Raw genomic sequence first — 24958 nt, forward strand, 5'->3', positions numbered from 1 at the left:
TCTCTCTCCTCCTTTAAGATGCTCCTTAAAACCTCCCTCTTTGACCAAGCTTTTGGTCACCTGTCCTAATATTCTCCTTATGTGGCTCGGTTTCAAATTTTGTTTGATAATCGCTCTGTGAAGCGCCTTGGGATGTTTCACTGCATGAAGGTGATATATAAATGCAAGTTGTTGTTGTCTAGGCTGACAAATGGAGAACGGTCAGTGGGGAGTGGGGTGCAGGACAGGAGGGTGGGGTGCAGGACAGGAGGGTGGGGTGCAGGGTCTAAGGGTCTGTGTAACTGGACCCGAGTGTCATGCACCATCGCTGCGGGTCGGGCGGGACAGGTCAGCTGGGGGAGATCGTTTTCCTGGGCTCTCTGTTCCAGCTCCGTGGTTTCGACCTGTGTCCCTGATTTTGCCCCATGTGGTGACTCGACCCCTGAGCCGGAATGTTCTGCCTCTGTTCACAGACAACTTGCCAAGTGGAGCTCGACCAGGTCCTGGAGAGGATTTCATTGCTGCGCCTGCCAGATGAGAGAGGTCCGCTGGAACATCTGTACGCTCTCCACATCCCAAACTGCGACCGACGGGGACTTTATAACCTCAAGCAGGTAATCTGTGTCTGTCACTCTGAATAGAGGGAGCTTTACTCTGTATCTGACCCTGTACCTGCCCTGGGAGTGTTTTGATGGGACAGTGTAGAGGGAGCTTTACTCTGTATCTAACCCTGTACCTGCCCTGGGAGTGTTTGATGGGACAGTGTAGAGGGAGCTTTACTCTGTATCTAACCCGTGCTGTACCTGCCCTGGGAGTGTTTGATGGGACAGTGTAGAGGGAGCTTTACTCTGTATCTGACCCTGTACCTGCCCTGGGAGTGTTTGATGGGACAGTGTAGAGGGAGCTTTACTCTGTATCTAACCCTGTACCTGCCCTGGGAGTGTTTGATGGGACAGTGTAGAGGGAGCTTCACTCTGTATCTCACCCTGTACCTGCCCTGGAGTGTTTGATGGGACAGTGTAGAGGGAGCTTTACTCTGTATCTAACCCGTGCTGTACCTGCCCTGGGAGTGTTTGATGGGACAGTGTAGAGGGAGCTTTACTCTGTATCTAACCCTGTACCTGCCCTGGGAGTGTTTGATGGGACAGTGTAGAGGGAGCTTTACTCTGTATCTGACCCTGTACCTGCCCTGGGAGTGTTTGATGGGAGAGGGGGAGGGGAGCGGGGGAGGGGTGGGGAGAGGGGGGAGCGGGGAGAGGGGGGGAGGGGAGCGGAGCGGGGAGGGGTGGGGAGAGGGGGGAGCGGAGCGGGGAGGGGTGGGGGGGAGCGGAGCGGGGAGGGGTGGGGAGAGGGGGGAGGGGCGAGGGGAGGGGTGGGGTGGGGGGAGGGGAGGTGGGGGGAGGGGAGCGGGGAGGGGTGGGGAGCGGGGGGGGAGGGGAGCGGGAGGCGGGGGGAGGGGAGCGGAGCGGGGAGGGGTGGGGAGAGGGGGGGAGGGGTGGGGAGAGGGGGGGGGAGGGGTGGGGAGAGGGGGGAGGGGTGGGGAGAGGGGGGGAGGGGGAGCGGGGAGGGGAGCGGAGCGGAGCGGGGAGGGGAGCGGAGTGGGGAGGGGTGGGGAGAGGGGGGGAGGGGAGCGGAGCGGGGGAGGGGAGCGGAGCGGGGGGGAGGGGAGCGGAGCGGGGAGGGGTGGGGAGAGGGGGGAGGGGAGCGGAGCGGGGAGAGGGGGGGAGGGGAGCGGAGCGGGAGGGGGGTGGGGAGAGGGGGGAGCGGGGAGGGGTGGGGAGAGGGGGGAGGCGGAGCGGGGGAGGGGTGGGGGGAGCGGAGCGGGGAGGGGTGGGGAGAGCGGAGCGGGGAGGGGTGGGGAGAGGGGGAGGGGCGAGGGGAGGGGTGGGGTGGGGGGGAGGGGAGGTGGGGGGGGAGGGAGCGGGGAGGGGTGGGGAGAGGGGGGGTGGGGAGGGGAGCGGAGCGGGGAGGGGTGGGGGAGAGGGGGGGAGGGGAGCGGAGCGGGGGGGGAGGGGAGCGGAGCGGGGGGGAGGGGAGCGGAGCGGGGGGAGGGGAGCGGAGCGGGGGAGGGGTGGGGAGAGGGGGGGAGGGGAGCGGAGCGGGGAGAGGGTGGGGGGAGCGGAGCGGGGAGGGGTGGGGGGGAGCGGACGGGGAGGGGTGGGGGGAGCGGAGCGGGGAGGGTGGGGGGGAGCGGAGCGGGGAGGGGTGGGGAGAGCGGAGCGGGGAGGGGTGGGGAGAGGGGGGAGGGGGGGAGGGGAGGGGTGGGGTGGGGGGGAGGGGAGTGGGGAGGGGTGGGGAGGGGGGAGGGGAGGGGAGGGGGGAGGGGGGAGGAGTGGAGAGGGGAGGGGAGGGGAGCGGGGGGAGGGGAGAGGGGGGGAGGGGGTGCGGAGCGGGGGGAGGGGAGGGGAGAGGGGGGGAGGGTGGGAGAGGGGGGGAGGGGAGGGGAGAGGGGGGGAGGGGTGCGGAGCGGGGGGAGGGGAGGGGGAGGGGAGCGGGAGGGGTGGGGAGAGGGGGGGAGGGGAGCGGAGCGGGGAGGGGTGGGAGAGGGGGGGAGGGGAGCGGAGCGGGGAGGGGTGGGGAGAGGGGGGAGGGGAGGGGAGCGGGGAGGGGCCTCACAAGCCACTGCCATGTGTCTCTACCGCTGACCTGCTTGCCCTGTTCTTTGTTCCGTCCCTTTCGCAGTGCAAGACCTCTCTGAGTGGACAGCGAGGGAGTGCTGGTGCGTTAATCCCCACACCGGGAAGCTGATCCCCGGATCCCCCACCGTGCGAGGGGACCCTGAATGCCATCGCTGCTTGTCCCGACCCGGAGCAGAATATTGATTCACATCCACTGCCGACAGCCTAAACCAGCTGTGGGGGAGGGGTTGAGGGGAGGGGAGGGAGGGGGATGGAAGGGGGGAGCGGGCAGTGCGAGGGGGGTCGGGGAGGGGGACGGGATGGGATGGTTGGGGAGGTGGCGGGGGAGGGGAAGGCCGGAGAAGCCGATGTAATGTCCGAATATACGAGCTGTGCACGATTCCGTAAGGTGGTCGAGAGGCGGGGAGGGGTCAGCTCAGTTCACTCACACCTGTTGATTCAATAGAAGCACCTTCTCCGTCTCCCCCACCCCCTCCCAACATCCATCTCATTCAGCTCCCCTCCCCCCCCACTTTGAGGCCAATCTGTGGTGCGTTCATTTAACTGGTGCCATCTGTGTTTGTAGACACTGTCCCCCTCGGAGATGGACTTCTCTTCTGTCCCACCCAGTGCTCTGCCTGCTCTCTCCTGGGCTGATACACAGCGCAGTTTTGTCCAGTTCTGCGGCACCGCACTTTAGGAAGGGATGTGAAGGCTTTAGAGAGGGTGCAGAGGAGATTTACTGGAATAGTACCAGGGATGAGGGACTTCAGTTTATGTGGAGAGACTGGAGAAGCTGGGAATTGTTCTCCTTAGAGCAGAGAAGGTTAAGGGGAGATTTGATCGAGGTGTTTCAAAATCATGAAGGGTTTTGATAGAGTAAATAAGGAGAAACTGTTTCCAGTGGCAGGAGGGTCGGTAACCAGAGGACACAGATTTAAGGTGATCGGCAAAAGGAACCAGAGGGAGATGAGGAGAATTTTTTTACGCAGCGAGTTGTGATGATCTGGAATGCGCTGCCTGAAAGGGCGGTGGAAGCAGATTCAGTAATAACTTTCAAAAGGGAATTGGATAAATACTTGAAAAGGAAAATTTGCAGGGATATGGGGAACGAGCAGGGGAGTGGGACTAATTGGATAGATCTTTCAAAGGGCCGGCACAGGCACGATGGGCCCAAATGGCCTCCTTCTGTGATGTATGATTCAGTGGCAGTGAAAGGCGTTCAGCTAGTTATACAAATGACAGATTGCAAACTCTGGATCACTTACTGAAAAAAACATACAGAAAGCCTGTGTCCTTACAGACCAGGAATGATTCTGATTGGATTCAGACGCACATGTCAATTTTTGATCCTTGACCCCTCGTGAAAGAAAGAACTTGTATATACACAGAGCCTTTCATAACCTCCGGACATCCAAAGCGTAGAAAGTGCGGCAGCCAATTTGCACACAGCAAGATCCCACAAGCAGCAATGAGATAAATGACCAGATAATCTGTTTTTAGTGAGGTTGGTTGAAGGATAAATATTGGCCCAGGACACCGGGGGGGGAACTCCCCTACTCTTCATCAAAATAGTATCCATGGGATCTTTTACACCCACCTGAGAGTGCGAACAGCCTCAGTTTAACATCTTTTTAAGAAAGGAGAGAGAGGGAAACCGGGGGGAATTATAGACCAGTTAGCCTAACATCTGTTGTGGGAAAATGCTGGAGTCTATAATTAAGGATAGGGTGACTGAACACCTCGAGAATTTTCAGTTAATCAGAGAGAGCCAGCATGGATTTGTGAAAGGTAGGTCGTGCCTGACAAACCTGATTGAATTTTTTGCAGAGATGACTAAAGTAGTGGACTGAATGTCAATGGATGTTATTTATATGGACTTCCAGAAGGCATTTGATAAGGTCCCACATAAGAGACTGTTAGCTAAGATAGAAGCCCATTGAATCAAGGGAAAAGTACGGACTTGGTTAGGAAGTTGGCTGAGCGAAAGGCGACAGAGAGTAGGGATAATGGGAAGGTACTCACATTGGCAGGATGTGACTAGTGGAGTCCCACAGGGATCTGTCTTGGGGCCTCAATTATTCACAATATTATTAACAACTTAGATGAAGGAATAGAAAGTCTCATATCTAAGTTTGCCGATGACACAAAGATTGGTGGCATTGTAAGCAGTGTAGATGGAAACATAAAATTACAAAGCGATATTGACAGATTAGGTGAATGGGGCAAAACTGTGGCAAATGGAATTCAATGTAGACAAATGTGAGCTCATCCACTTTGGATCAAAAAAGGATAGAACAGGGTACTTTCTAAATGGTAAAAAGTTAAAAACAGTGGATGTCCAGAGGGACTTAGGGGTTCAGGTACATAGATCATTGAAGTGTCATGAACAGGTGCAAAAAATAATCAATAAGGCTAACGGAATGCTGGCCTTTATATCGAGAGGACCAGAGTACAAGGGGGCAGAAGTTATGCTGCAGCTATACAAAACCCTGGTTAGACCGCACCTGGAGTACTGTGAGCAGTTCTGGGCACCGCACCTTCGGAAGGACTTATTGGCCTTGGAGGGAGTGCAGCGTAGGTTTACTAGAATGATACCCGGACTTCAAGGGTTAAGTTACGAGGAGAGATTACACAAATTGGGGTTGTATTCTCTGGAGTTTCGAAGGTTAAGGGGTGATCTGATCGAAGCTACATCATTGAATAAATTCAAAGCAGAAATAGACAGTTTCCTAGAAGTAAAGGGAATTAGGGGTTACGGGGAGCGGGCAGGAAATTGGACATGAATTTAGATTTGAGGTTAGGATCAGATCAGCCATGATCTTATTGAATGACGGAGCAGGCTCGAGGGGCCGATTGGCCTACTCTGCTCCTATTTCTTATGTTCTTATAAGACATTAAGGGGAACGGATAGGGTGGATAGAGAGAAACTATTTCCGCTGGTTGGGGATTCTAGGAGTAGGGGGCACAGTCTAAAAATTAGAGCCAGACCTTTCAGGAGTGAGATTAGAAAACATTTCTACACACAAAGGGTGGTGGAAGTTTGGAACTCTCTTCCGCAAACGGCAATTGATACTAGCTCAATTGCTAAATTTAAATCTGAGATAGATAGCTTTTTGGCAACCAAAGGTATTAAGGGATATGGGCCAAAGGCAGGTATATGGAGTTAGATCACAGATCAGCCATGATCTTATCAAATGGTGGAGCAGGCACGAGGGGCTGAATGGCCTACTCCTGTTCCTATATTCCTATCTTGTCTAAAAGGCAGCACTTCCGACAGTGCAGCGCTCCCTCAGTACTGACCCTCTGACAGTGCAGCGCTCCCTCAGTACTGACCCTCCGACAGTGCAGCACTCCCTCAGTACTGACCCTCTGACAGTGCAGCACTCCCTCAGTACTGACCCTCTGACAGTGCGGCACTCCCTCAGTACTGACCCTCTGACAGTGCAGCACTCCCTCAGTACTGACCCTCTGACAGTGCAGCACTCCCTCAGTACTGACCCTCTGACAGTGCAGCACTCCCTCAGTACTGACCCTCGACAGTGCAGCACTCCCTCAGTACTGACCCTCCGACAGTGCAGCACTCCCTCAGTACTGACCCTCTGACAGTGCGGCACTACCCTCAGTCTGGATTATGTGCTCAACTCTCTGGAGTGGGATTTGAACCCGTGACCTTCTAACTCAGAGGCGAGAGTGCTGCCCCGATCCACAGCCGAAACCTGTGGATGTAAAATCACTGGGGGAGAGGAGTCACTGAGCCTGCTAGTAACAGGTCCTGCTTAATAAACGTAAATGCTTAGTGAAGGGTGCAGAGTATACTTGTGATTAAAATAGCTCCGGTGTGTTGGGCCTGCTGTTTGTGATGCTGTCTTCAGCCATTTCAATCTGGCACATTCCCACTGACAATACTTCACATTGTCCAACCCAAATAAACACATTGGTATAAAATACACAACAGATTCCATCACTCAAAAGTCTTGGGGATCAGTGACAAATTGTGGAACGGATTCAATCTATAACTGAATATAGATCAGAGCTCTCTGGCTGGACTGCAAATACATTCACTCTACCCTGTGTTACTGACTGTGTCTCTACTGATGTTAAGATACCGCATGGTAGACTCATGACTAAGGCCAGAGTATGTGGAGTCAGGGGACAGGTAGCAGACAGTTACCTAAGAAAGGATATACTTGCCATAGAGGGAGTGCAGCGAAGGTTCACCAGACTGATTCCTGGGATGGTGGGATTGTCGTACGAGGAGAGATTGAGTAGACGAGGCCTGTATTCACTAGAGTTTAGAATGAGAGGTGATCTCATAGAAACATACAAAATTCTTACAGGGCTCGACAGGGTAGATGCAGGGAGGATGTTTCCCCTGGCTGGGGAATCTAGAACCAGGGGTCACAGTCTCAGAATAACAGGTCGGACATTTAGGACTGAGATGAGGAGAAATTTCTTCACTCAGAGGGTGGTGAATCTTTGGAATTCTCTACCCCAGAGGGCTGTGGAGGCTCAGTCATTGAGTACATTCAAAACAGAGATCGATAGATTTCTAGATATTAAAGGCATCAAGGGATATGGGGATGGTGCAGGAAAATGGAGTTGAGGTTGAAGATCAGCCATGATCTGATTGAATGGCGGAGCAGGCTCGAGGGGCCGAATGGCCCACTCCTGCTCCTATTTCTTATGTTCTTATAGCAAGCTGGTTACAAAACAGAAAACAGGGAGTAGGGGTTAAGGGTAGTTACTCAGACTGGCAAAAGGTGGGAATTGGTGTTCCACAGGGATTGGTGCTGGGACCACTGTTGTTCACAATTTACATAAACAATTTGGACTCTGGAATCAGAAATACAATTTCAAAATTTGCGGACGACACCAAATTGGGGGGTGTGGTTAATACTGAGAAGGACTGTGACAAAATACAGGAAGACATTAATAAATGTGCAGAAAGGGCGTGTAATTGGCAAATGAATTTCAATATAGATAAGTGTGAGGTGCTGCATTTTGTTTGGAAGAATAAGGAGGTCTCACACTGCTTGAATAATAAGAGTCTGAATGGGGTCGAGGAGCAGAGGGATCTGGGGGAACAGATACACAAATCACTAAAAGTAGCGACACAGGTTAATAAGGACATAAAAAAAGACAAACCAAGGTTCACTAAACAAAAACTAAATGACAGGAAACAGAGAGTAGTGGTGAACGGTTGTTTTTCGGACTGGAGGGAGGTGTACAGTGGTGTTCCCCAGGGGTCAGTGCTGGGACCACTGCTTTTCTTGATATATATTAATAACTTGGACTTGGGTGTACAGGGCACAATTTCAAAATTTGTAGCTGACACAAAGGATTGGGAGAGACAGTTAGCATTGGAGTAAGAAATAGTACAGTATTAGGTGGGATCAGACTGAGAGAGAGTACAAGAAGATCTAAGATTGGTTTACAGTGCAAGTGTGTAAATTCACGAAGCATGGTAAGGTGCAGGAGCAAATAGCCACATGGGAATATGATGTTGTGGCGATAACGGAGACCTGGCTCAAAAAAGGGCAGGATTGGGTACTAAATATTCCTGGATACAAGGTGTTCAGGAAAGATAGGGAAGGAAAGAAAGGAGGGAGGTGGCAGTATTGATGAAGGAGAGAGAGGATGTCCTGGAGGGGTCAAGGACAGAATCTATTTGGTTAGAGTTAAGAAACAATCGAGGTGCCGTTACACTACTGGGTGTATTCTACAGGCCACCAACTAGTGGGAAGGAGATAGAGGAGCAAATTTGCAGGGAAATCACAGAGAGGTGCAAAAGCCAGAGAGTAATGATAACCGGGGACTTCAACTATCCTAATATAGACTGGGATAACAATAATAATATAAGGGGCACAGAAGGGGAGGAATTTCTGAAGTGTGTTCAGGAGAACTTTCTTAACTAGTACGTTTCTGGCACAATGAGGAAGGAGGCATTGCTGGACTTGGTTCTAGGGAATGAGGTGGGCCAAGTGGAGCAAGTGTCAGTGGGGGAGCATTTAGGGAACAGTGATCATAGTATCATAAGGTTTAGAATAACTATGGAAAAGGACACGGACCACTCTAAAATAAAAATACTCAATTGGAGGAGGGCCAATTTCAATGGGATGAGAACAGATCTGGCCCGGGTAAATTGGAATCAAAGATTGGCAGGCAAAACTATAATTGAACAATGGGCGGCCTTTAAAGAGGAGATGGTTCGGGTACAGTCTAGGGACATTCCCACGAGGGGGAAAGGGGCAACTAAAGCCAGAGCTCCCTGGATGATGAAAGAGATAGTGAGTAAGATGGAATGGAAAAAAGGGGCGTATGACAGATGTCAGGTTGATAACACAAGTGAGAACCAGGCTGAATATAGAAAGTTCAGAGGAGAAGTGAAAAAGGAAATAAGAGGGGCAAAGAGAGAGTATGAGAATAGACTGGCGACCAACATAAAAGGGAATACAAAAGTCTTCTATAGACATGTAAACAGTAAACGGGTAGTAAGAGGAGGGGTGGGGCCGATTAGGGACCATAAAGGAGATCTACTCATGGGGGCAGAGGGGATGGTCGAGGTACTAAATGAGCACTTTGCATCTGTCTTTACCCAGGAAGAAGATGCTGCTAGAGTATCAGTAAAAGAGGAGGTAGTTGAGATACTGGATGGGCTAAAAATTGATAAAGAGGAGGTACTAGAAAGTCTGGCTGTACTTAAAGTAGATAAGTCACCCGGTCCGGATGGGATGCATCCTAGGTTGCTGAGGGAAAGGTGGAAATTGCGGAGGTACTGGCCATAATCTTCCAAACATCTGTAGATACAGGGGTGGTGTCAGAGGTCTGGAGAATTGCAAATGTTACACCCTTGTTCAAAAAAGGGTGTAAGGATAAACCCAGCAACTACAGGCCAGTCAGTTTAACCTCAGTGGTGGGGAAACTTTTAGAAACGATAATCCGGGACAGAATTAACAGTCACTTGGACGAGGGTGGATTAAATCATGAAGGGTCTAAACAGAGTAGATAGAGAGAAACTGTTCCCATTGGCGGAAGGGTCAAGAACCAGAGGACATAGATTTAAGGTGATTGGCAAAAGAACCAAAGGTGACATGAGGAAAAACTTTTTTACACAGCGAGTGGTTATGATCTGGAATGCACTGCCCGAGGGGGTGGTGGAGGCAGATTCAATCATGGCCTTCAAAAGGGAACTGGACAAGTACTTGAAAGGAAAAAAATTGTAGGGCTACGGGGATGGGGTGGGGGAGTGGGACTAGCTGGATTGCTCTTGCATAGAGCCGGCACGGACTCGACTGGCAGAATGGCCTCATTCCGTGCTGTAACCTTTCTATGATTCTATGACTAGCATAGATGTATTTAAGGGGAAGCTCGATAAACACATGAGGGAGAAAGGAATAGAAGGATATGCTGATTGGGTGAGATGGAGTAGGGAGGGAGGAGGCTCGTGTGGAGCATAAACACCGACATAGACCAGTTGGGCCGAATGGCCTGTTTCCATGCTGTATGTAATTCGATGTTAATCCAGCTCCTTCACAACCTCACTCAGTAACCCTTCCCCCCAACATCTCTACTGATGTTAACCCATTGCCACTCAATAACCCCACCCCCAACTTTTCATTTTTTAAATTAAAAGTGATAAAGATTCAGAAATGAAGCCGGTGTACAGTTTTTATAAAATAACCTGTATAATAAGCTATGGTTGGTTACAATCAGATATGTGCAACTAATGCTCATTTATTGTATCTGTACATTCCAGGGATAATTGTATTGGAAGGTTTTCTTTGTGTGACTCTCTCTCCTTTGTGTGTGTGTGTGTGAGTGTGTGTGTCTGTGCCTCTGCTTTTTCTACCTCTTTTTCTTTCTCTCCCTCTGACTCTCTCTATCCTTCTCTTCCTCTCGCTCTTTCCTGTCTCTCTCTCCCTCTCTCTCTCCCTCTCTCTCCCTTTCCCTGTCTTTCCCCCAATCCATCTCCCTGCCTCACTTTCTCATCCTCCCTCCCCCTCACTCTCTCTCACTCTCATTCTCCCTCCCTCCCCCTCACACTCCCTCTCACTCTCATTCTCCCTCCCTCCCCCTCACACTCCCTCTCACTCTCATTCTCCCTCCCTCCCCCTCACACTCCCTCACACTCTCATTCTCCCTCCCTCCCCCTCACTCTCATTCTCCCTCCCTCCTCCTCACTCTCTCTCACTCTCATTCTCCCTCCCTCCCCCTCACACACTCTCACTCTCATTCTCCCTCCCTCCCCCTCACTCTCATTCTCCCTCCCTCCCCCTCACTCTCTCTCACTCTCATTCTCCCTCCCTCCCCCTCACTCTCTCTCACTCTCATTCTCCCTCCCTCCCCCTCACACTCTCTCTCACTCTCATTCTCCCTCCCTCCCCCTCACACTCTCTCTCACTCTCTCTCACTCTCACTTTGTGTCCATGTCTTGGTCTTTTTAACTCACCTTTGGGATCTGGTTTCAAATCCAGCCCAGACGGGTATTTGTACATAACACGTCAACACAAAATCCTGGTTCCTTTCCGAGCTGGAGTGAGAATTGCTTTTGTTATAAGATTTGCTGTTTTTGGTTCTGCTTCATGGTGTGTCTGTGACCCCAGGGACTCTCGCAGGGTTTTAACTTTCAAACATGTTTGAAACTGATTAATCTTGTTGCTAAATAGTTCTTGATTAAATATTACTAAATGTGTATTCATTGTGTGGTGCATTGTCAGTCACAAACTGTGGGGCCCAAACTACATCTCAAAACATGTTTACGAGCGGGAAAAGACCATTAGATGCAACAAGCCCACCTTCTCCCCATATCCCTCAATCCCACCTACCCACCTTCTCCCCATATCCCTCAATCCCACCTACCCACCTTCTCCCCATATCCCTCAATCCCACCTACCCACCTTCTCCCCATATCCCTCAATCCCACCTTCTCCCCATATCCCTCAACTCCTGGGCTTTTCCTGCTCTGTGTGAGGGGCTCAGTCCCACACTGGGTGAGTCACATTCCCGCTGAAATTTCACACGTTCTTCAAACACAGGTCAGGGAAACCCAGCCGACTCATTTCCATGGATGTGTACATATCTTTATTAAATAAATGCTTTGTCATAACAAAAGACAAAGATGGAGGATTAGATAAATTACAGTCGAATAAATATCATTACAGTGTTCACCTTATCAGAAACGTAACAAAAATATTTAGTACAAAACATTAAACAGAATATTTGATAAAACTTTGATGATTAGACATGAAAGAAAGTCTCTCGTCATTGAATTGACCCCGGTACGCTCAGGGTTACACAGGTTGCGATCCCTCGTGGGGAGAGGGTGAAAGGTGAAAGGTTACACAGTGCGTTGCTGAGATTGGGGACTCCCTAAGTCCCACTTTAACCCATCGCTGTTACACAGGCAAGAAATTCAACAGCGTGTGGGTGATGGAGAGGGGGGAGGGGAGACGATTTGAAAAGGACCTGTGATCTCACCCACACTAAATAAAAAATAAAATCCGGTCAGGTGTGAGATTGGCCTTCCTTTTTCCCAGCATCCTTTGAGGTGCGTGGTCAGTTGCCGGTCCATCAATCGCATTCCCCCCAGACCCCTCAATAAACCGCTCATCCAAATCCACCCACTTCTCCCCCCTCCCATTCAGCCTCAAGCCTGTTCTATAGGAACAGGAGGAGGCCATTCAGCCCCACGACCCTGTTCTGCCATTCAATTAGATCATGGCTGATCTGTTGCGTTGTTCCATATCCCTTGCTACCCTCACCCAATAAAAAGCTCAGTCCTGAAAATTTCAATTGAACCCCCCCAGCATCAGGGAGGCCATTTGGCCCATCTCACTCATCCTACCATAGAAACCTACAGTCCACCATCACAGCATTTAACTGCCTCTTGGAGGTCTCAATGAGAGTGATGGGTGTGGTGAATGGGTCCTGAAAGACAGGCCCCTCCTCTCCCCGAACAACGACTGTCACCATTGCAGTATCCTCGAGTAACTCTTGTGGTGTCGAGGGACAGTCAATCACAAATATTGGAGGATCAGATTGCAGTCGAGGAGAGTGTTGTGCTGGACAGTACCAGATAACTAAACCACCATCATCAATAAACCATTCGTGAATCCACACACCTCTCCATGTAGGGATGGCACATCGAGCGGGTCCCACATTCCAGAGCTGGAAGAGAAGGATGGACTGACTGGCGCCTCTCCTGGAGACAGCCCAATCCCACACCAGAAGTCCCAGCGATATCCCAATCCCACACCAGAAGTCCCAGCGATATCCCAATCCCACACCAGACATTCCAGAAGTCCCAGAGATATCCCAATCCCAGGCCAGGCATCCGAGAATTCCTCCCTCCGCCATCTCTCTGAGGGTCACGGTGCGTTGTCGGAGAGCGATGTGGGAAGTGGTGGGGGATGTGTAGGTGAGTTTGGTCAGTGCCCACCAATGGGAGGATCTACGTCAGCGTCACAATCCCATACTTCACTATAAAGATTCGGCTATAGAAGGCGGCTATTTGTCCTGTTGTCCCTGTGGGTCCTAACTACAACCAGAGCTTCCCCACTACAATCCCACTTCCCTGCTCTCTCCCTGACACATGGAATACTTTTCCCTGTCCAGTGTTTGTCTGATCCTCTCTCCAACATTGTAACTCACCCCGTTCCCATTGCCGATAATTCGGAGTGAAACCATTCCTTCTGACTCATCCTGACTTTATTCCTCCTTGTTACTGATTCACCAATTGGTGGAAATATTCACAGGTCTGTCAACATTCCCCATTATTGGGCGCAACAGGAGGCCGGAGGAATACAGGAAGAAACAAATCTACTGAGAGTCACAGGTCAAGGGGAGTCACCCCAGGTAGCCCCTGGTGCATAGTTTAAAAAAAATTAATTCTGGGGATGTGGGCGTCGCTGGCCAGGCTGGATATTTATTACCAATCCCCAGCTGCCCGGAGAAGACGATGGTGAACCGCCTTCATCAACTGATAGCGTTTTATTATAAATGAGGGACTTGCTCTGCCCACTTCAGGAGGGCAGTTAAGAGTCAACCAGGTTGGTGTGGGACTGGCGTTACCTATAGGCCCAGACCGGGTAAGGACGGCAGGTTTCCTTCCCTAAAGGACATTAATGAACCAGTTGGGTTTTTTTTAAACTGAATTCAAATTCTTGAATTGCCCAGGGTGGGATTTTGAACTCAGCGTTCCTCTGGATCATTGGTCCAGTACCAGAACCACGACAGCACCGTGTCCGACCATAATGGGGTTGCAATGGATCCCTGTTAACCTGTTCCTTTGGTTGGTTCACATTAATCCTATCTTGTTTGGCAATGATCAACCAATGGAAGGGGAATCTATCCCTCCGATACTATGCAGGAGTCGGCATTTCATGGTCTGGTTCCAGATGCAGCACTAAAAGGGACCTCCTTTTGTGTCAAGATACAGATCAGCCATGATCTCATTGAATGGCGGAACAGGCTCGAGGGGCTGAACGGCCTCCTCCTGTTCACATGTTCCTTCCTATGTTGTGCTCCTCTCCCCCCGCCCTCTGCTCTCCCCACCCCCCCACAGCAGGCCCCATTGGGACCAGCAGCACCCCCACTCCAGATGGAAATCCCCAGAACCATGGCATTCCAACTCCACTCCACTCAACGGGAAAGCACTTTACCAGCAAGTCATGTGGTTTGCCAGCTGGGAGGGCGGGGGAGGTGGGAGAGATCCAATCTTCACATTTCCCCAAATCAGGCGAGTTAGGAGCGAGGTGGGGGGGCGAAGACACGTAACAGGGAGTGGTGACAGACTGGGTAGTGAAGAAAGTCAGCGACAAACATCGGGGACTCTCCCCCAACCTCTGAGAGAGACGAGAGAGCATGTGGGCGAGCCTCGAGAAGATTCCATTTACATAATCTGATAAACAGCATTACAAGAATTCAAAACACAGTAATAATAATAATAATAATTAATAATAAGAGATGCCCATCTTTAATTCCACACAAAGTCGGTAAGGAGAGTTTCTCTACGCGTTGTGTATCGTGCAGCTTTACCCCCGGATGCACTTGGATTACACATTAACCCCGTTTAGTTAGTCTGTCTCCCAGGCTTTTCCGTTAATGCTGGTTTGATCCATTTACTGTTAACAAAATAAAGTAAAATAAATTCCTCAATGGGTCATTGGGTGTCTGCAGTGAACCCCCTGGATTAGGAGCGAGCTGTTGGGTTCAGGAAGGGGCCCCGAGGGGCCTGTGCAGAGTCAGCCCACCTCTGCCGGGGGGGGGGGGCCCAACGGTGGGAATGGGGCAATTGGGCCTCATCAACCCCTGCCCTAGATTAGTGAGCAAATAAAATCAGCCGGGGTTGGACTCACCCAGTTTAATGACCATTGCTGGAAAAGTTCAGGGCGAGGAGAGAGCATCGGACTCGGCCGCGATGCTGCTCCATGTCGAATAGTCTGCCAATGCCCGTGCGTTGGAAGGATGGCCAGATGGCCGAAGGACCGGAGGGGGCATCTGGTGCCCGTACGACTGTACCCTCCAACCTGGGCAGGAGGGGAGGGAACAAAAAGGTAACGACCGCCCACCCACCCACACCCGGTGGTAATAATCAGGTACCGCAGCACCCGGTGGTAGTAATCGGGTACCGCAACACCAGGTGGTAGTAATCGGGTACCGCAAAACCAGGTGGTAGTAATCGGGTACCGCAGCACCAGGTGGTAGTAGTCGGGTACCGCAGCACCCGGTAGTAATAATCAGGTACCGCAACACCAGGTGGTAGTAATCAGGTACCGCAGCACCCGGTAGTAATAATCAGGTACCGCAACACCAGGTGGTAGTAATCAGGTACCGCAGCACCCGGTAGTAATAATCAGGTACCGCAACACCAGGTGGTAGTAATCGGGTACCGCAACACCAGGTGGTAGTAATCGGGTACCGCAGCACCCGGTGGTAGTAATCGGGTACCGCAGCACCAGGTAGTAATAATCAGGTACCGCAACACCAGGTGGTAGTAATCGGGTACCGCAACACCCGGTGGTAGTAATCAGGTACCGCAACACCCGGTGGTAGTAATCGGGTACCGCAACACCCGGTGGTAGTAATCAGGTACCGCAACACCAGGTGGTAGTAATCGGGTACCGCAACACCAGGTGGTAGTAATCGGGTACCGCAACACCAGGTGGTAGTAATCGGGTACCGCAACACCAGGTGGTAGTAATCAGGTACCGCAACACCCGGTGGTAGTAATCGGGTACCGCAACACCCGGTGGTAGTAATCGGGTACCGCAACACCCGGTGGTAGTAATCGGGTACCGCAACACCCGGTGGTAGTAATCGGGTACCGCAACACCAGGTAGTAATAATCAGGTACCGCAGCACCCGGTGGTAGTAATCGGGTACCGCAGCACCCGGTGGTAGTAATCGGGTACCGCAGCACCCGGTGGTAGTAATCGGGTACCGCAGCACCCGGTGGTAGTAATCGGGTACCGCAGCACCCGGTGGTAGTAATCGGGTACCGCAGCACCCGGTGGTAATAATCGGGTACCGCAACACCAGGTAGTAGTAATCGGGTACCGCAACACCAGGTGGTAGTAATCGGGTACCGCAACACCAGGTAGTAATAATCAGGTACCGCAGCACCCGGTGGTAGTAATCGGGTACCGCAGCACCAGGTAGTAATAATCAGGTACCGCAGCACCAGGTGGTAGTAATCGGGTACCGCAGCACCCGGTGGTAGTAATCGGGTACCGCAACACCCGGTGGTAGTAATCGGGTACCGCAGCACCCGGTGGTAGTAATCGGGTACCGCAACACCCGGTGGTAGTAATTGGGTACCGCAGCACCCGGTGGTAGTAATCGGGTACCGCAACACCCGGTGGTAGTAATCGGGTACCGCAGCACCCGGTGGTAGTAATCGGGTACCGCAACACCCGGTGGTAGTAATCGGGTACCGCAGCACCCGGTGGTAGTAATCGGGTACCGCAGCACCAGGTAGTAATAATCAGGTACCGCAGCACCCGGTGGTAGTAATCGGGTACCGCAGCACCCGGTGGTAGTAATCGGGTACCGCAACACCCGGTGGTAGTAATCGGGTACCGCAGCACCCGGTGGTAGTAATCGGGTACCGCAGCACCCGGTGGTAGTAATCGGGTACCGCAGCACCCGGTGGTAGTAATCGGGTACCGCAGCACCCGGTGGTAGTAATCAGGTACCGCAGCACCAAGTGGTAGTAATCAGGTATTAGGATCATAGAATCATAGAAAGGTTACAGCATGGAAGGAGGCCATTCGGCCCATCGCGTGCCGGCTCTATGCAAGAGCAATCCAGCTAGTCCCACTCCCCCGCCCTTTCCCCATAGCCCTGCAAATGTTTTCCTTTCAAGTACTCATCCAGTTCCCTTTTGAAGGCCATGATTGAATCTGCCTCCACCACCCCCTCGGGCAGTGCATTCCAGATCATAACCACTCGCTGCGTAAAAATGTTTTTCCTCATGTCATCTTTGGTTCTTTTGCCAATCACCTTAAATCTGTGTCCTCTGGTTCTTGACCCTTCCGCCAATGGGAACAGTTTCTCTCTATCTACTCCCTTCATGATTTTGAACACCTCGATCAAATCTCCTCTCAACCTTCTCTGTTCCAAGGAGAACAACCCCAGCTTCTCCAGTCTCTCCACGAACTAAAGTCCCTGATCCCTGGAATCATTCTGGTAAATCTCTTCTGCACCCTCTCTAAGGCCTTCACATCTTTCCTAAAGTGCGGTGCCCAGAACTGGACACAATACTCCAGTTGTGGTCGAACCAGTGTTTTATAAAGGTTCATCGTGACTTCCTTGCTTTTGTACTCTATGCCTCTATTTATAAAGCCCAGGATCCCGTATGCTTTTTTAACCACTTTCTCAACCTGCCCTGCCACCTTCAGTGATTTGTGTACATTTACCCCCAGATCTCTCTGTTCCTGTACCCCTTTTAGAATTGTACCCTCTAGTTTATATTGCCTCTCCTCGTTGTTCATACTGAAATGTATCAGCACCTGTTGGTGGTAATCAGATACTGCAGCACAGCACAGAAAGTTGACGTATTTTGGCTTTGGACCTGGGTGTTGTGAGACCGTCCAGTGATAGATCAGCACGCCTGAACCAAAAAGTGCATCCAACCCCCTGCCCTCCCACCCACCCACCCACCCCCCAATGGCCCTTCCAGAGCGCACGGTCTGAGGAAACCATCCCGACACGCATGGGCTGTATCAATCTGCAGACCCGCTGGGTCACATTGCCCGGGCTAACGGGATCATCTATCTTCCACAGCGAAGGGTGTCACAGGCTGCCCCACCTCCCTCCCTTCCTCCCTACCCCCCCGTCAGAAGACAAGCAAGAAGCAGGTCACACAAAGCACTGGATCGGCCCCCCCACTTCCCTCGTTCCAGCCACAGCGCTCAGGGCCCGGTGGGATCCAGGCGTTGGGGGACAGTAAACCTTTCGCCGAGTCAGTGGTTGGAAGGTTCAGTTTAAGTGCATTTCTTGGGACATTAAAACGCTCCTTAATTCGTGGTTACAAAGGTTTCAAATCGTCTTGCAGCTTTTGTTTAAAAAAAAATAATTTCAATCAAAAGAGATTTCTTTTGAAGAGAGTGAAAAGCTAAAAAAACCCCAGCTCACGCGGGTCCAACCAATCCAGTGCCCCAAAAAGTAATGATAACATATTTATTTTTGAATTATTATAGTTGGAAATTTTTGATGCACTCACGGCCAAAAAGGTTTATAGTCTTTAGTCGGCCAACAACTCAGGAGGGAAAACCTCTGGAGACGGCCAGTTGGTTGTGGGAAAGAGCCAATAAAGTAGAAGAGGGTGTAACGGTCGAGGGGCCTCAGTCGCTCTCGAAGCTGTGACACGGAAAGTCACGGTGCATGTAGTCTGAGCCGGGTAATTTCAGGCCATACTTGTCCACGCACCAGCAGATCCCCCTTCGTTTCCCTTTCGAAGGTTTGCACTTCAGGAGAAAATCAATCAAAACTCAGCGTTAGCCCCAGGGAATCTCGACTTGGTAAATAATGGTACCCTTTGACCTCTGGCCCCTGTCCGGGGGAGGGGGTCGGGCTACCATTCAGCCCCTCGAGCCTGTTACACAGGGACAGGAGGAGGCCATTCGGCCCCTCGAGCCTGTTACACAGGGACAGGAGGAGGTCATTCACCCCCTCGAGCCTGTTACACAGGGACAGGAGGAGGCCATTCACCCCCTCGAGCCTGTGACACAGGGACAGGAGGAGGCCATTCGGCCCCTCGAGCCTGTTACACAGGGACAGGAGGAGGCCATTCACCCCCTCGAGCCTGTTACACAGGGACAGGAGGAGGCCATTCGGCCCCTCGAGCCTGTTACACAGGGACAGGAGGAGGCCATTCTGCCCCTCGAGCCTGTTACACAGGAACAGGAGGAGGCCATTCAGCCCCTCGAGCCTGTTCCACCATTCTATTAGACCTTACAGCATCTGTTCCTCAACCCCATTTTCCCGCCTTTGCTCCGTATCCCTCGATACCCTCACCCAACAAAAATCCATCGATCTCAGCCTTAAAAAATCCAATTGACCTCCAGCATCCTCAGACTATTGAGGGAGAGAGTTCCAGATTTCATCTACCCTCTGGCGGAAATCATTATCAATCAGTGGGCACCTGAGAGGGGTAAAGTCTTCCCACCATCTCCCTCTGGCTGGGTCACTGATCTCAGACGGGTAGCAATGTTCAAGGAGACGGGGAGACTTGACCCGCTCTGAGGAAACGGGGAGACCGGGGAGATGCGGAGATGGGACCCACTCTCTCTCTCGCGGCCTCTGGGAATTTTGTCTCCAGCACAGTGTGTGCACCAGTCGCTGATTGTTCCTTAATATCTCCCTGATCAGGGTCAGTTTGTGAAATAACTCAAGACAAAGGAGAAGTCGTCCACCAATAAACAGAATCTAACAACGATTAGCATTTATACGACACCTTAAACATGGTGGCGGTGTTATGGGCAGGGACGGGAGATACTGAGACTATGTCCACTGGAGCACAGAAGGGTAAGAGGAGATTTAATAGAGGTTTTAAAAATTCTAAAGGAGTCAGAGTTACTAGGGATAGAGTATTCCTCCGGTTGGGAAATCAGTGATGAGGAGCCAACAATTTAATAAATGAGGAAACATTTTTTTACGCAGCGAGTTGTTCTGATCTGGAATGCGCTGCCTGAAAGGGCGGTGGAAGCAGATTCAATAATAACTTTCAAAAGGGAATTTTATAAATATTTGAAGGGGAAAATTTACAGGGAAAGAGCAGGGGGGGAGTGGGACTAATTGGATAGCTCTTTCAAAGAGCCGGCACAGGCACGACGGGCCGATTGGCCTCCTCCTGTGTTGTGCGATTCTATGGAAAGAGACAGTGCTGGCGGGCTTTAGGGAGGCAGCATCAGTGCTCACCTGTTTCCTTTTGTACAGGCCCTTTCGATCACAGTTCGGGATGTAAACCTCGTGAGGACTGAGGTAGGCCGCCTTCTTCAGAGTCTGCAGCACGATCTCCATCTGCCTTCGACAGGGACCCTGCAGAACAAGGGGCGAATCAGTTACACCTTCACGGGAGAGAAAACGCCCGCATTCCATCCCCAATCAGCTCACCTCCAGGCAGGACATCGAGTCTACAGCACAGAAACAGGCCATTCGGCCCAACTGGTCTATCCCGGTGTTTATGCTCCACACGAGCCTCCTCCCTCCCTACTTCATCTCACCCTCTCACCACATCCTTCTATTCCTTTCTCCCTCATGTGTTTATCGAGCTTCCCCTTAAATCCATCTACACTATTCACCTCAACTACTCCCTGTGGGAGCGAGTTCCACATTCTCACCACTCTCTGGGGAAAGAAGTTTCTCCTGAATTCCCGATTGGATTTACTCCCCATTCAGCCCTTCTCCAATAACAACAACAACTTGTATTTAAACAGCACCTTTAACGTAGCGAGACGTCCCAAGGCGCTTCACGGGAGCGACTATCAAACAAAAATTTGAAATCGAGCCAAATAAGGAGATCGGGTGGATGCGGTAAGGATGTTCCCAAGGATGGGTGAAACTAGAACTAGGGGGCATAATCTTAGAATAAGGGGCTGCTCTTTCAAAACTGAGATGAGGAGAAACTTCTTCACTCAGAGGGTGGTAGGTCTGTGGAATTTGCTGCCCCAGGAAGCTGTGGAAGCTACATCATTAAATAAATTTAAAACAGAAATAGACAGTTTCCTAGAAGTAAAGGGAATTAGGGGTTACGGGGAGCGGGCAGGAAATTGGACATGAATTTAGATTTGAGGTTAGGATCAGATCAGCCATGATCTTATTGAATGGCGGAGCAGGCTCGAGGGGCCGATTGGCCTACTCCTGCTCCTATTTCTTATGTTCTTATCTTAGAAGCAAAATACTGCAGATGCTGGAAATCTGAAATAAAAGCAGAAAATGCTGGAGATACTGAGCAGGTCAGGCAGCCTCTGTGGAGAGAGAAACAGAGATAATGTTTCAGGTCGATGGCCTTTTGGCAGTTCTGACAAAAGATCTTCGACCTGACACATTAACTCTGTTTCTTTTCCCACAGAGGCTGCCTCACTTGCTGAGTATTTCCAGCATTTTCTGCTTTTATTAAGGAGATATTAGGACAGGTGACCAAAAGCTTGGTCAAAGAGGGAGGTTTTAAGGAGCGTCTTAAAGGAGGAGAGAGGGGTAGAGAGGTGGAGGGGTTTAGGGAGGGAATTCCAGAGCTTAGGGTCCAGGCAGCTGAAGGCACGGCCGCCAATGGTGGAGCGATTAAAATCGGGGATGGACAAGAGGCTGGAATTGGAGGAGCGCAGAGATCTCGGAGGGTTGTAGGGCTGGAGGAGGTTACAGAGATAGGGAGGGGGGGGCGAGGGCCATGGAGGGATTTGAAAATAAGGATCAGAATTTTAAAATCGAGGCGTTCCTGGACCGGGAGCCGATGTAGGTCAGCGAGCACAGGGGGTGATGGGTGAACGGGACTTGGTGCGAGTTGGGATACGGGGCAGCAGAGTTTTGGATGAGCTCAAGTTTATGGAGGGTGGAAGATGGGAGGCCGGCCAGGAGAGCATTGGGATAGTCGAATCCAGAGGTAACAAAGGAATGGATGAGGGTTTCGGCAGCAGATGAGCTGAGGCAGGGGGCGGAGACGGGCGATGTTACGGAGGTGGAAGGAGGTGGTCTTGGTGATGGAGCGGATATGGGGTCAGAAGCTCATCTCAGGGTCAAATAGGACGCCAAGGTTGGGAACGGTCTGGTTCAGCCTCGGACAGTGGCCAGGGAGAGGGATGGAGTCGGTGACTCGGGAACAGAGTTTGTGACAGGGACTGAAGACAATGGCTTCCCAATATTTAGTTGGAGGAATTTTTTGCTCATCCAGTACTGGATGTGGGGCAGCCATTCCCCCAGTCCGACACTGACCCGTGATACCCCACCCAGCCCCTCCCCCAGTCCGACACTGACCCGTGATACCCCACCCAGCCCCTCCCCCAGTCCGACACTGACCCGTGATACCCCACCCAGCCCCTCCCCCGGTCCGACACTGACCCGTGATACCCCACCCAGCCCCTCCCCCGGTCCGACACTGACCCATGATACCCCACCCAGCCCCTCCCCCAGTCCGACACTGACCCGTGATACCCCACCCAGCCCCTCCCCCAGTCCGACACTGACCCGTGATACCCCACCCAGCCCCTCCCCCAGTCCGACACTGACCAGTGATACCCCACCCAGCCCCTCCCCCGGTCCGACACTGACCCGTGATACCCCACCCAGCCCCTCCCCCGGTCCGACACTGACCCGTGATACCCCACCCAGCCCCTCCCCCAGTCCGACAATCACCCGTGATACCCCACCCAGCCCCTCCCCCGGTCCGACACTGACCCGTGATACCCCACCCAGCCCCTCCCCCAGTCCGACAATCACCCGTGATACCCCACCCAGCCCCTCCCCCGGTCCGACACTGACCCGTGATACCCCACCCAGCCCCTCCCCCAGTCCGACACTGACCCGTGATACCCCACCCAGCCCCTCCCCCAGTCCGACACTGACCCGTGATACCCTACCCAGCCCCTCCCCCGGTCTGACAATCACCCGTGATACCCCACCCAGCCCCTCCCCCGGTCTGACACTGACCCGTGATACCCCACCCAGCCCCTCCCCCAGTCCGACAATCACCCGTGATACCCCACCCAGCCCCTCCCCCGGTCTGACACTGACCCGTGATACCCCACCCAGCCCCTCCCCCAGTCCGACACTGACCCGTGATACCCCACCCAGCCCCTCCCCCGGTCCGACAATCACCCGTGATACCCCACCCAGCCCCTCTACACCGTCCCACAAAAGGAAGAGACATGAGCAAAGGGTTACAGATGGAGAGATAGACAGACGGAGGGATTGGGGATGGAGAGATGGACAAACGGAGGGATTGGGGATGGAGAGATGGACAGACGGAGGGACCGGAGACAGAGGGAGAAGCAGAGGGACCGGAGACGGAGGGGCCGGAGACGGAGGGAGCGTTGCAGTGACCCCCTCAGTGTGGTGTTTGTTGGATACACATGCTTGGATGGGTCCTCACTTACGTGGTCTGAATCCTGCTTGTAACCCGCCTGGTGCCGATCGTGGGCAGTGTTTTCGGAGGATGAGATGACCTTGGAGATACGCAGTCTGTTCTGACGATCTTTCTTCAGTGCCTCCACCTTGTGGCTGGAAAGACGGTTGTGCTTTTTGGGCTGTGGTTTTGAAATGTAACCTTCTTCTGCCGTGTCACTGGCTATGGATTCCTCGGCCTCGAGAGATGCCTTCTCTGTAACAAATCACAAAAAGCAAAGGAACCGGTCAGGTTTTAGCGAATCTCATGTTAATCTGAAACTTTAAGCCCCAAACGAGAAAGTTGAGAACGTAATCCAGGCTCACACTCCCAGTGCAGTACTGAGGGAGGGTCAGTACTGAGGGAGTGCCGCACTGTCGGAGGGTCAGTACTGAGGGAGGGTCAGTACTGAGGGAGGGGTCAGTACTGAGGGAGGGGTCAGTACTGAGGGAGGGGTCAGTACTGAGGGAGGGGTCAGTACTGAGGGAGGGTCAGTACTGAGGGAGTGCTGCACTGTGGGAGGGTCAGGACTGAGGGAGCGCTGCACTGTCGGAGGGTCAGGACTGAGGGAGCGCTGCACTGTCGGAGGGTCAGTACTGAGGGAGCGCTGCACTGTCGGAGGGTCAGTACTGAGGGAGCGCCGCACTGTCGGAGGGTCAGTACTGAGGGAGTGCTGCACTGTAGGAGGTGCTGTCTCTTGGATGAGACGTTAAACCGAGGCTCCGTCTGCCCTCTCAGATGGATGTAAAAGATCCCACGGCCACTATTTCGAAGAAGAGCAGGGGAGTTCTCCCCGGTGTCCTGGTTAAAATTTATCCCTCAACCAACATCACTAAAACAGATGATCTGGTCATTATCCCAAGTAACATTCGTGCCAGACAAGTGCCAGGCAATGACCATCTCCAACAAGAGAGAGTCTAACCAACTCCCCTTGACATTCAATGGCATTACCATCGCTGAATCCCCCACCATCAACATCCTGGGGGTTACCATTGACCAGAAACTTAACTGGACCAGCCACATAAATACTGTGGCTACAAGAGCAGGTCAGAGGCTGGGTATTCTGCAGCGAGTGACTCACCTCCTGACTCCCCAAAGCCTTTCCACCATCTACAAGGCACAAGTCAGGAGTGAGATTTTTTTTTTATTCGTTCATGGGATGTGGGCGTCGCTGGCGAGCCCGGCATTTATTGCCCATCCCTAATTGCCCTTGAGAAGGTGGTGGTGAGCCGCCTTCTTGAACCGCTGCAGTCCGTGTGGTGAAGGTTCTCCCACAGTGCTGTTAGGAAGGGAGTTCCAGGATTTTGACCCAGCGACGATGAAGGAACGGCGATATATTTCCAAGTCGGGATGGTGTGTGACTTGGAGGGGAACGTGCAGGTGGTGTTGTTCCCATGTGCCTGCTGCTCTTGTCCTTCCAGGTGGTCGAGGTCGCGGGTTTGGGAGGTGCTGTCGAAGAAGCCTTGGCGAGTTGCTGCAGTGCATCCTGTGGATGGTACACACTGCAGCCACAGTGCGCTGGTCACTCTCACCTCACCTCTGGAATTCAGCTCTTTTGTCCATGTTTGGATCAAAGCTGTAATGAGGCCTGGATTGGATTTGTCCTGCTTTTTGTGGACAGGACATACCTGGGCAATTTTCCACATTGTTGGGTAGATGCCAGTGTTGTAGCTGTACTGGAACAGCTTGGCTGGAGGCCCAGCTAGTTCTGGAGCACAAGTCTTCAGCACTACAGCTGGGATGTTGTCGGGGCCCATAG

At 52.3% G+C, this 24958-nt stretch overlaps 2 protein-coding genes across 3 annotated transcripts in view; one reads left to right on the forward strand and one right to left on the reverse strand.

The window, feature by feature from the left end:
- LOC137323454 (insulin-like growth factor-binding protein 2) overlaps positions 1-2874 on the forward strand; it is a 42322-nt gene extending 39448 nt beyond the window's left edge. Inside the window, 3 exon segments of the mRNA XM_067986937.1 lie at positions 453-593; positions 2662-2689; positions 2692-2874. Coding sequence (XP_067843038.1) covers positions 453-593; positions 2662-2689; positions 2692-2801 — 279 coding nt within the window. The 3' untranslated portion in view covers positions 2802-2874.
- Positions 2875-11664: 8790 nt separating this feature from the next.
- The window catches only part of LOC137323455 (insulin-like growth factor-binding protein 5), a 28816-nt gene continuing 15522 nt past the window's right edge, over positions 11665-24958 (reverse strand). The window contains exons 2-4 of one of the 2 annotated variants that reach the window (XM_067986939.1): positions 23192-23415; positions 20022-20141; positions 11665-14722 (exon numbers count right to left, since the gene is read on the reverse strand). In XM_067986939.1, coding sequence (XP_067843040.1) covers positions 14720-14722; positions 20022-20141; positions 23192-23415 — 347 coding nt within the window. In that variant the 3' untranslated portion in view covers positions 11665-14719. Of the gene's footprint in view, positions 14723-17939; positions 18569-20021; positions 20142-23191; positions 23416-24958 lie in introns of those variants that run through there. The other variant, XM_067986938.1, reaches the window with a different exon arrangement.

This window comes from Heptranchias perlo, chromosome 7 (assembly GCF_035084215.1).
Source record: "Heptranchias perlo isolate sHepPer1 chromosome 7, sHepPer1.hap1, whole genome shotgun sequence".
Classification (NCBI taxonomy): domain Eukaryota; kingdom Metazoa; phylum Chordata; class Chondrichthyes; order Hexanchiformes; family Hexanchidae; genus Heptranchias; species Heptranchias perlo.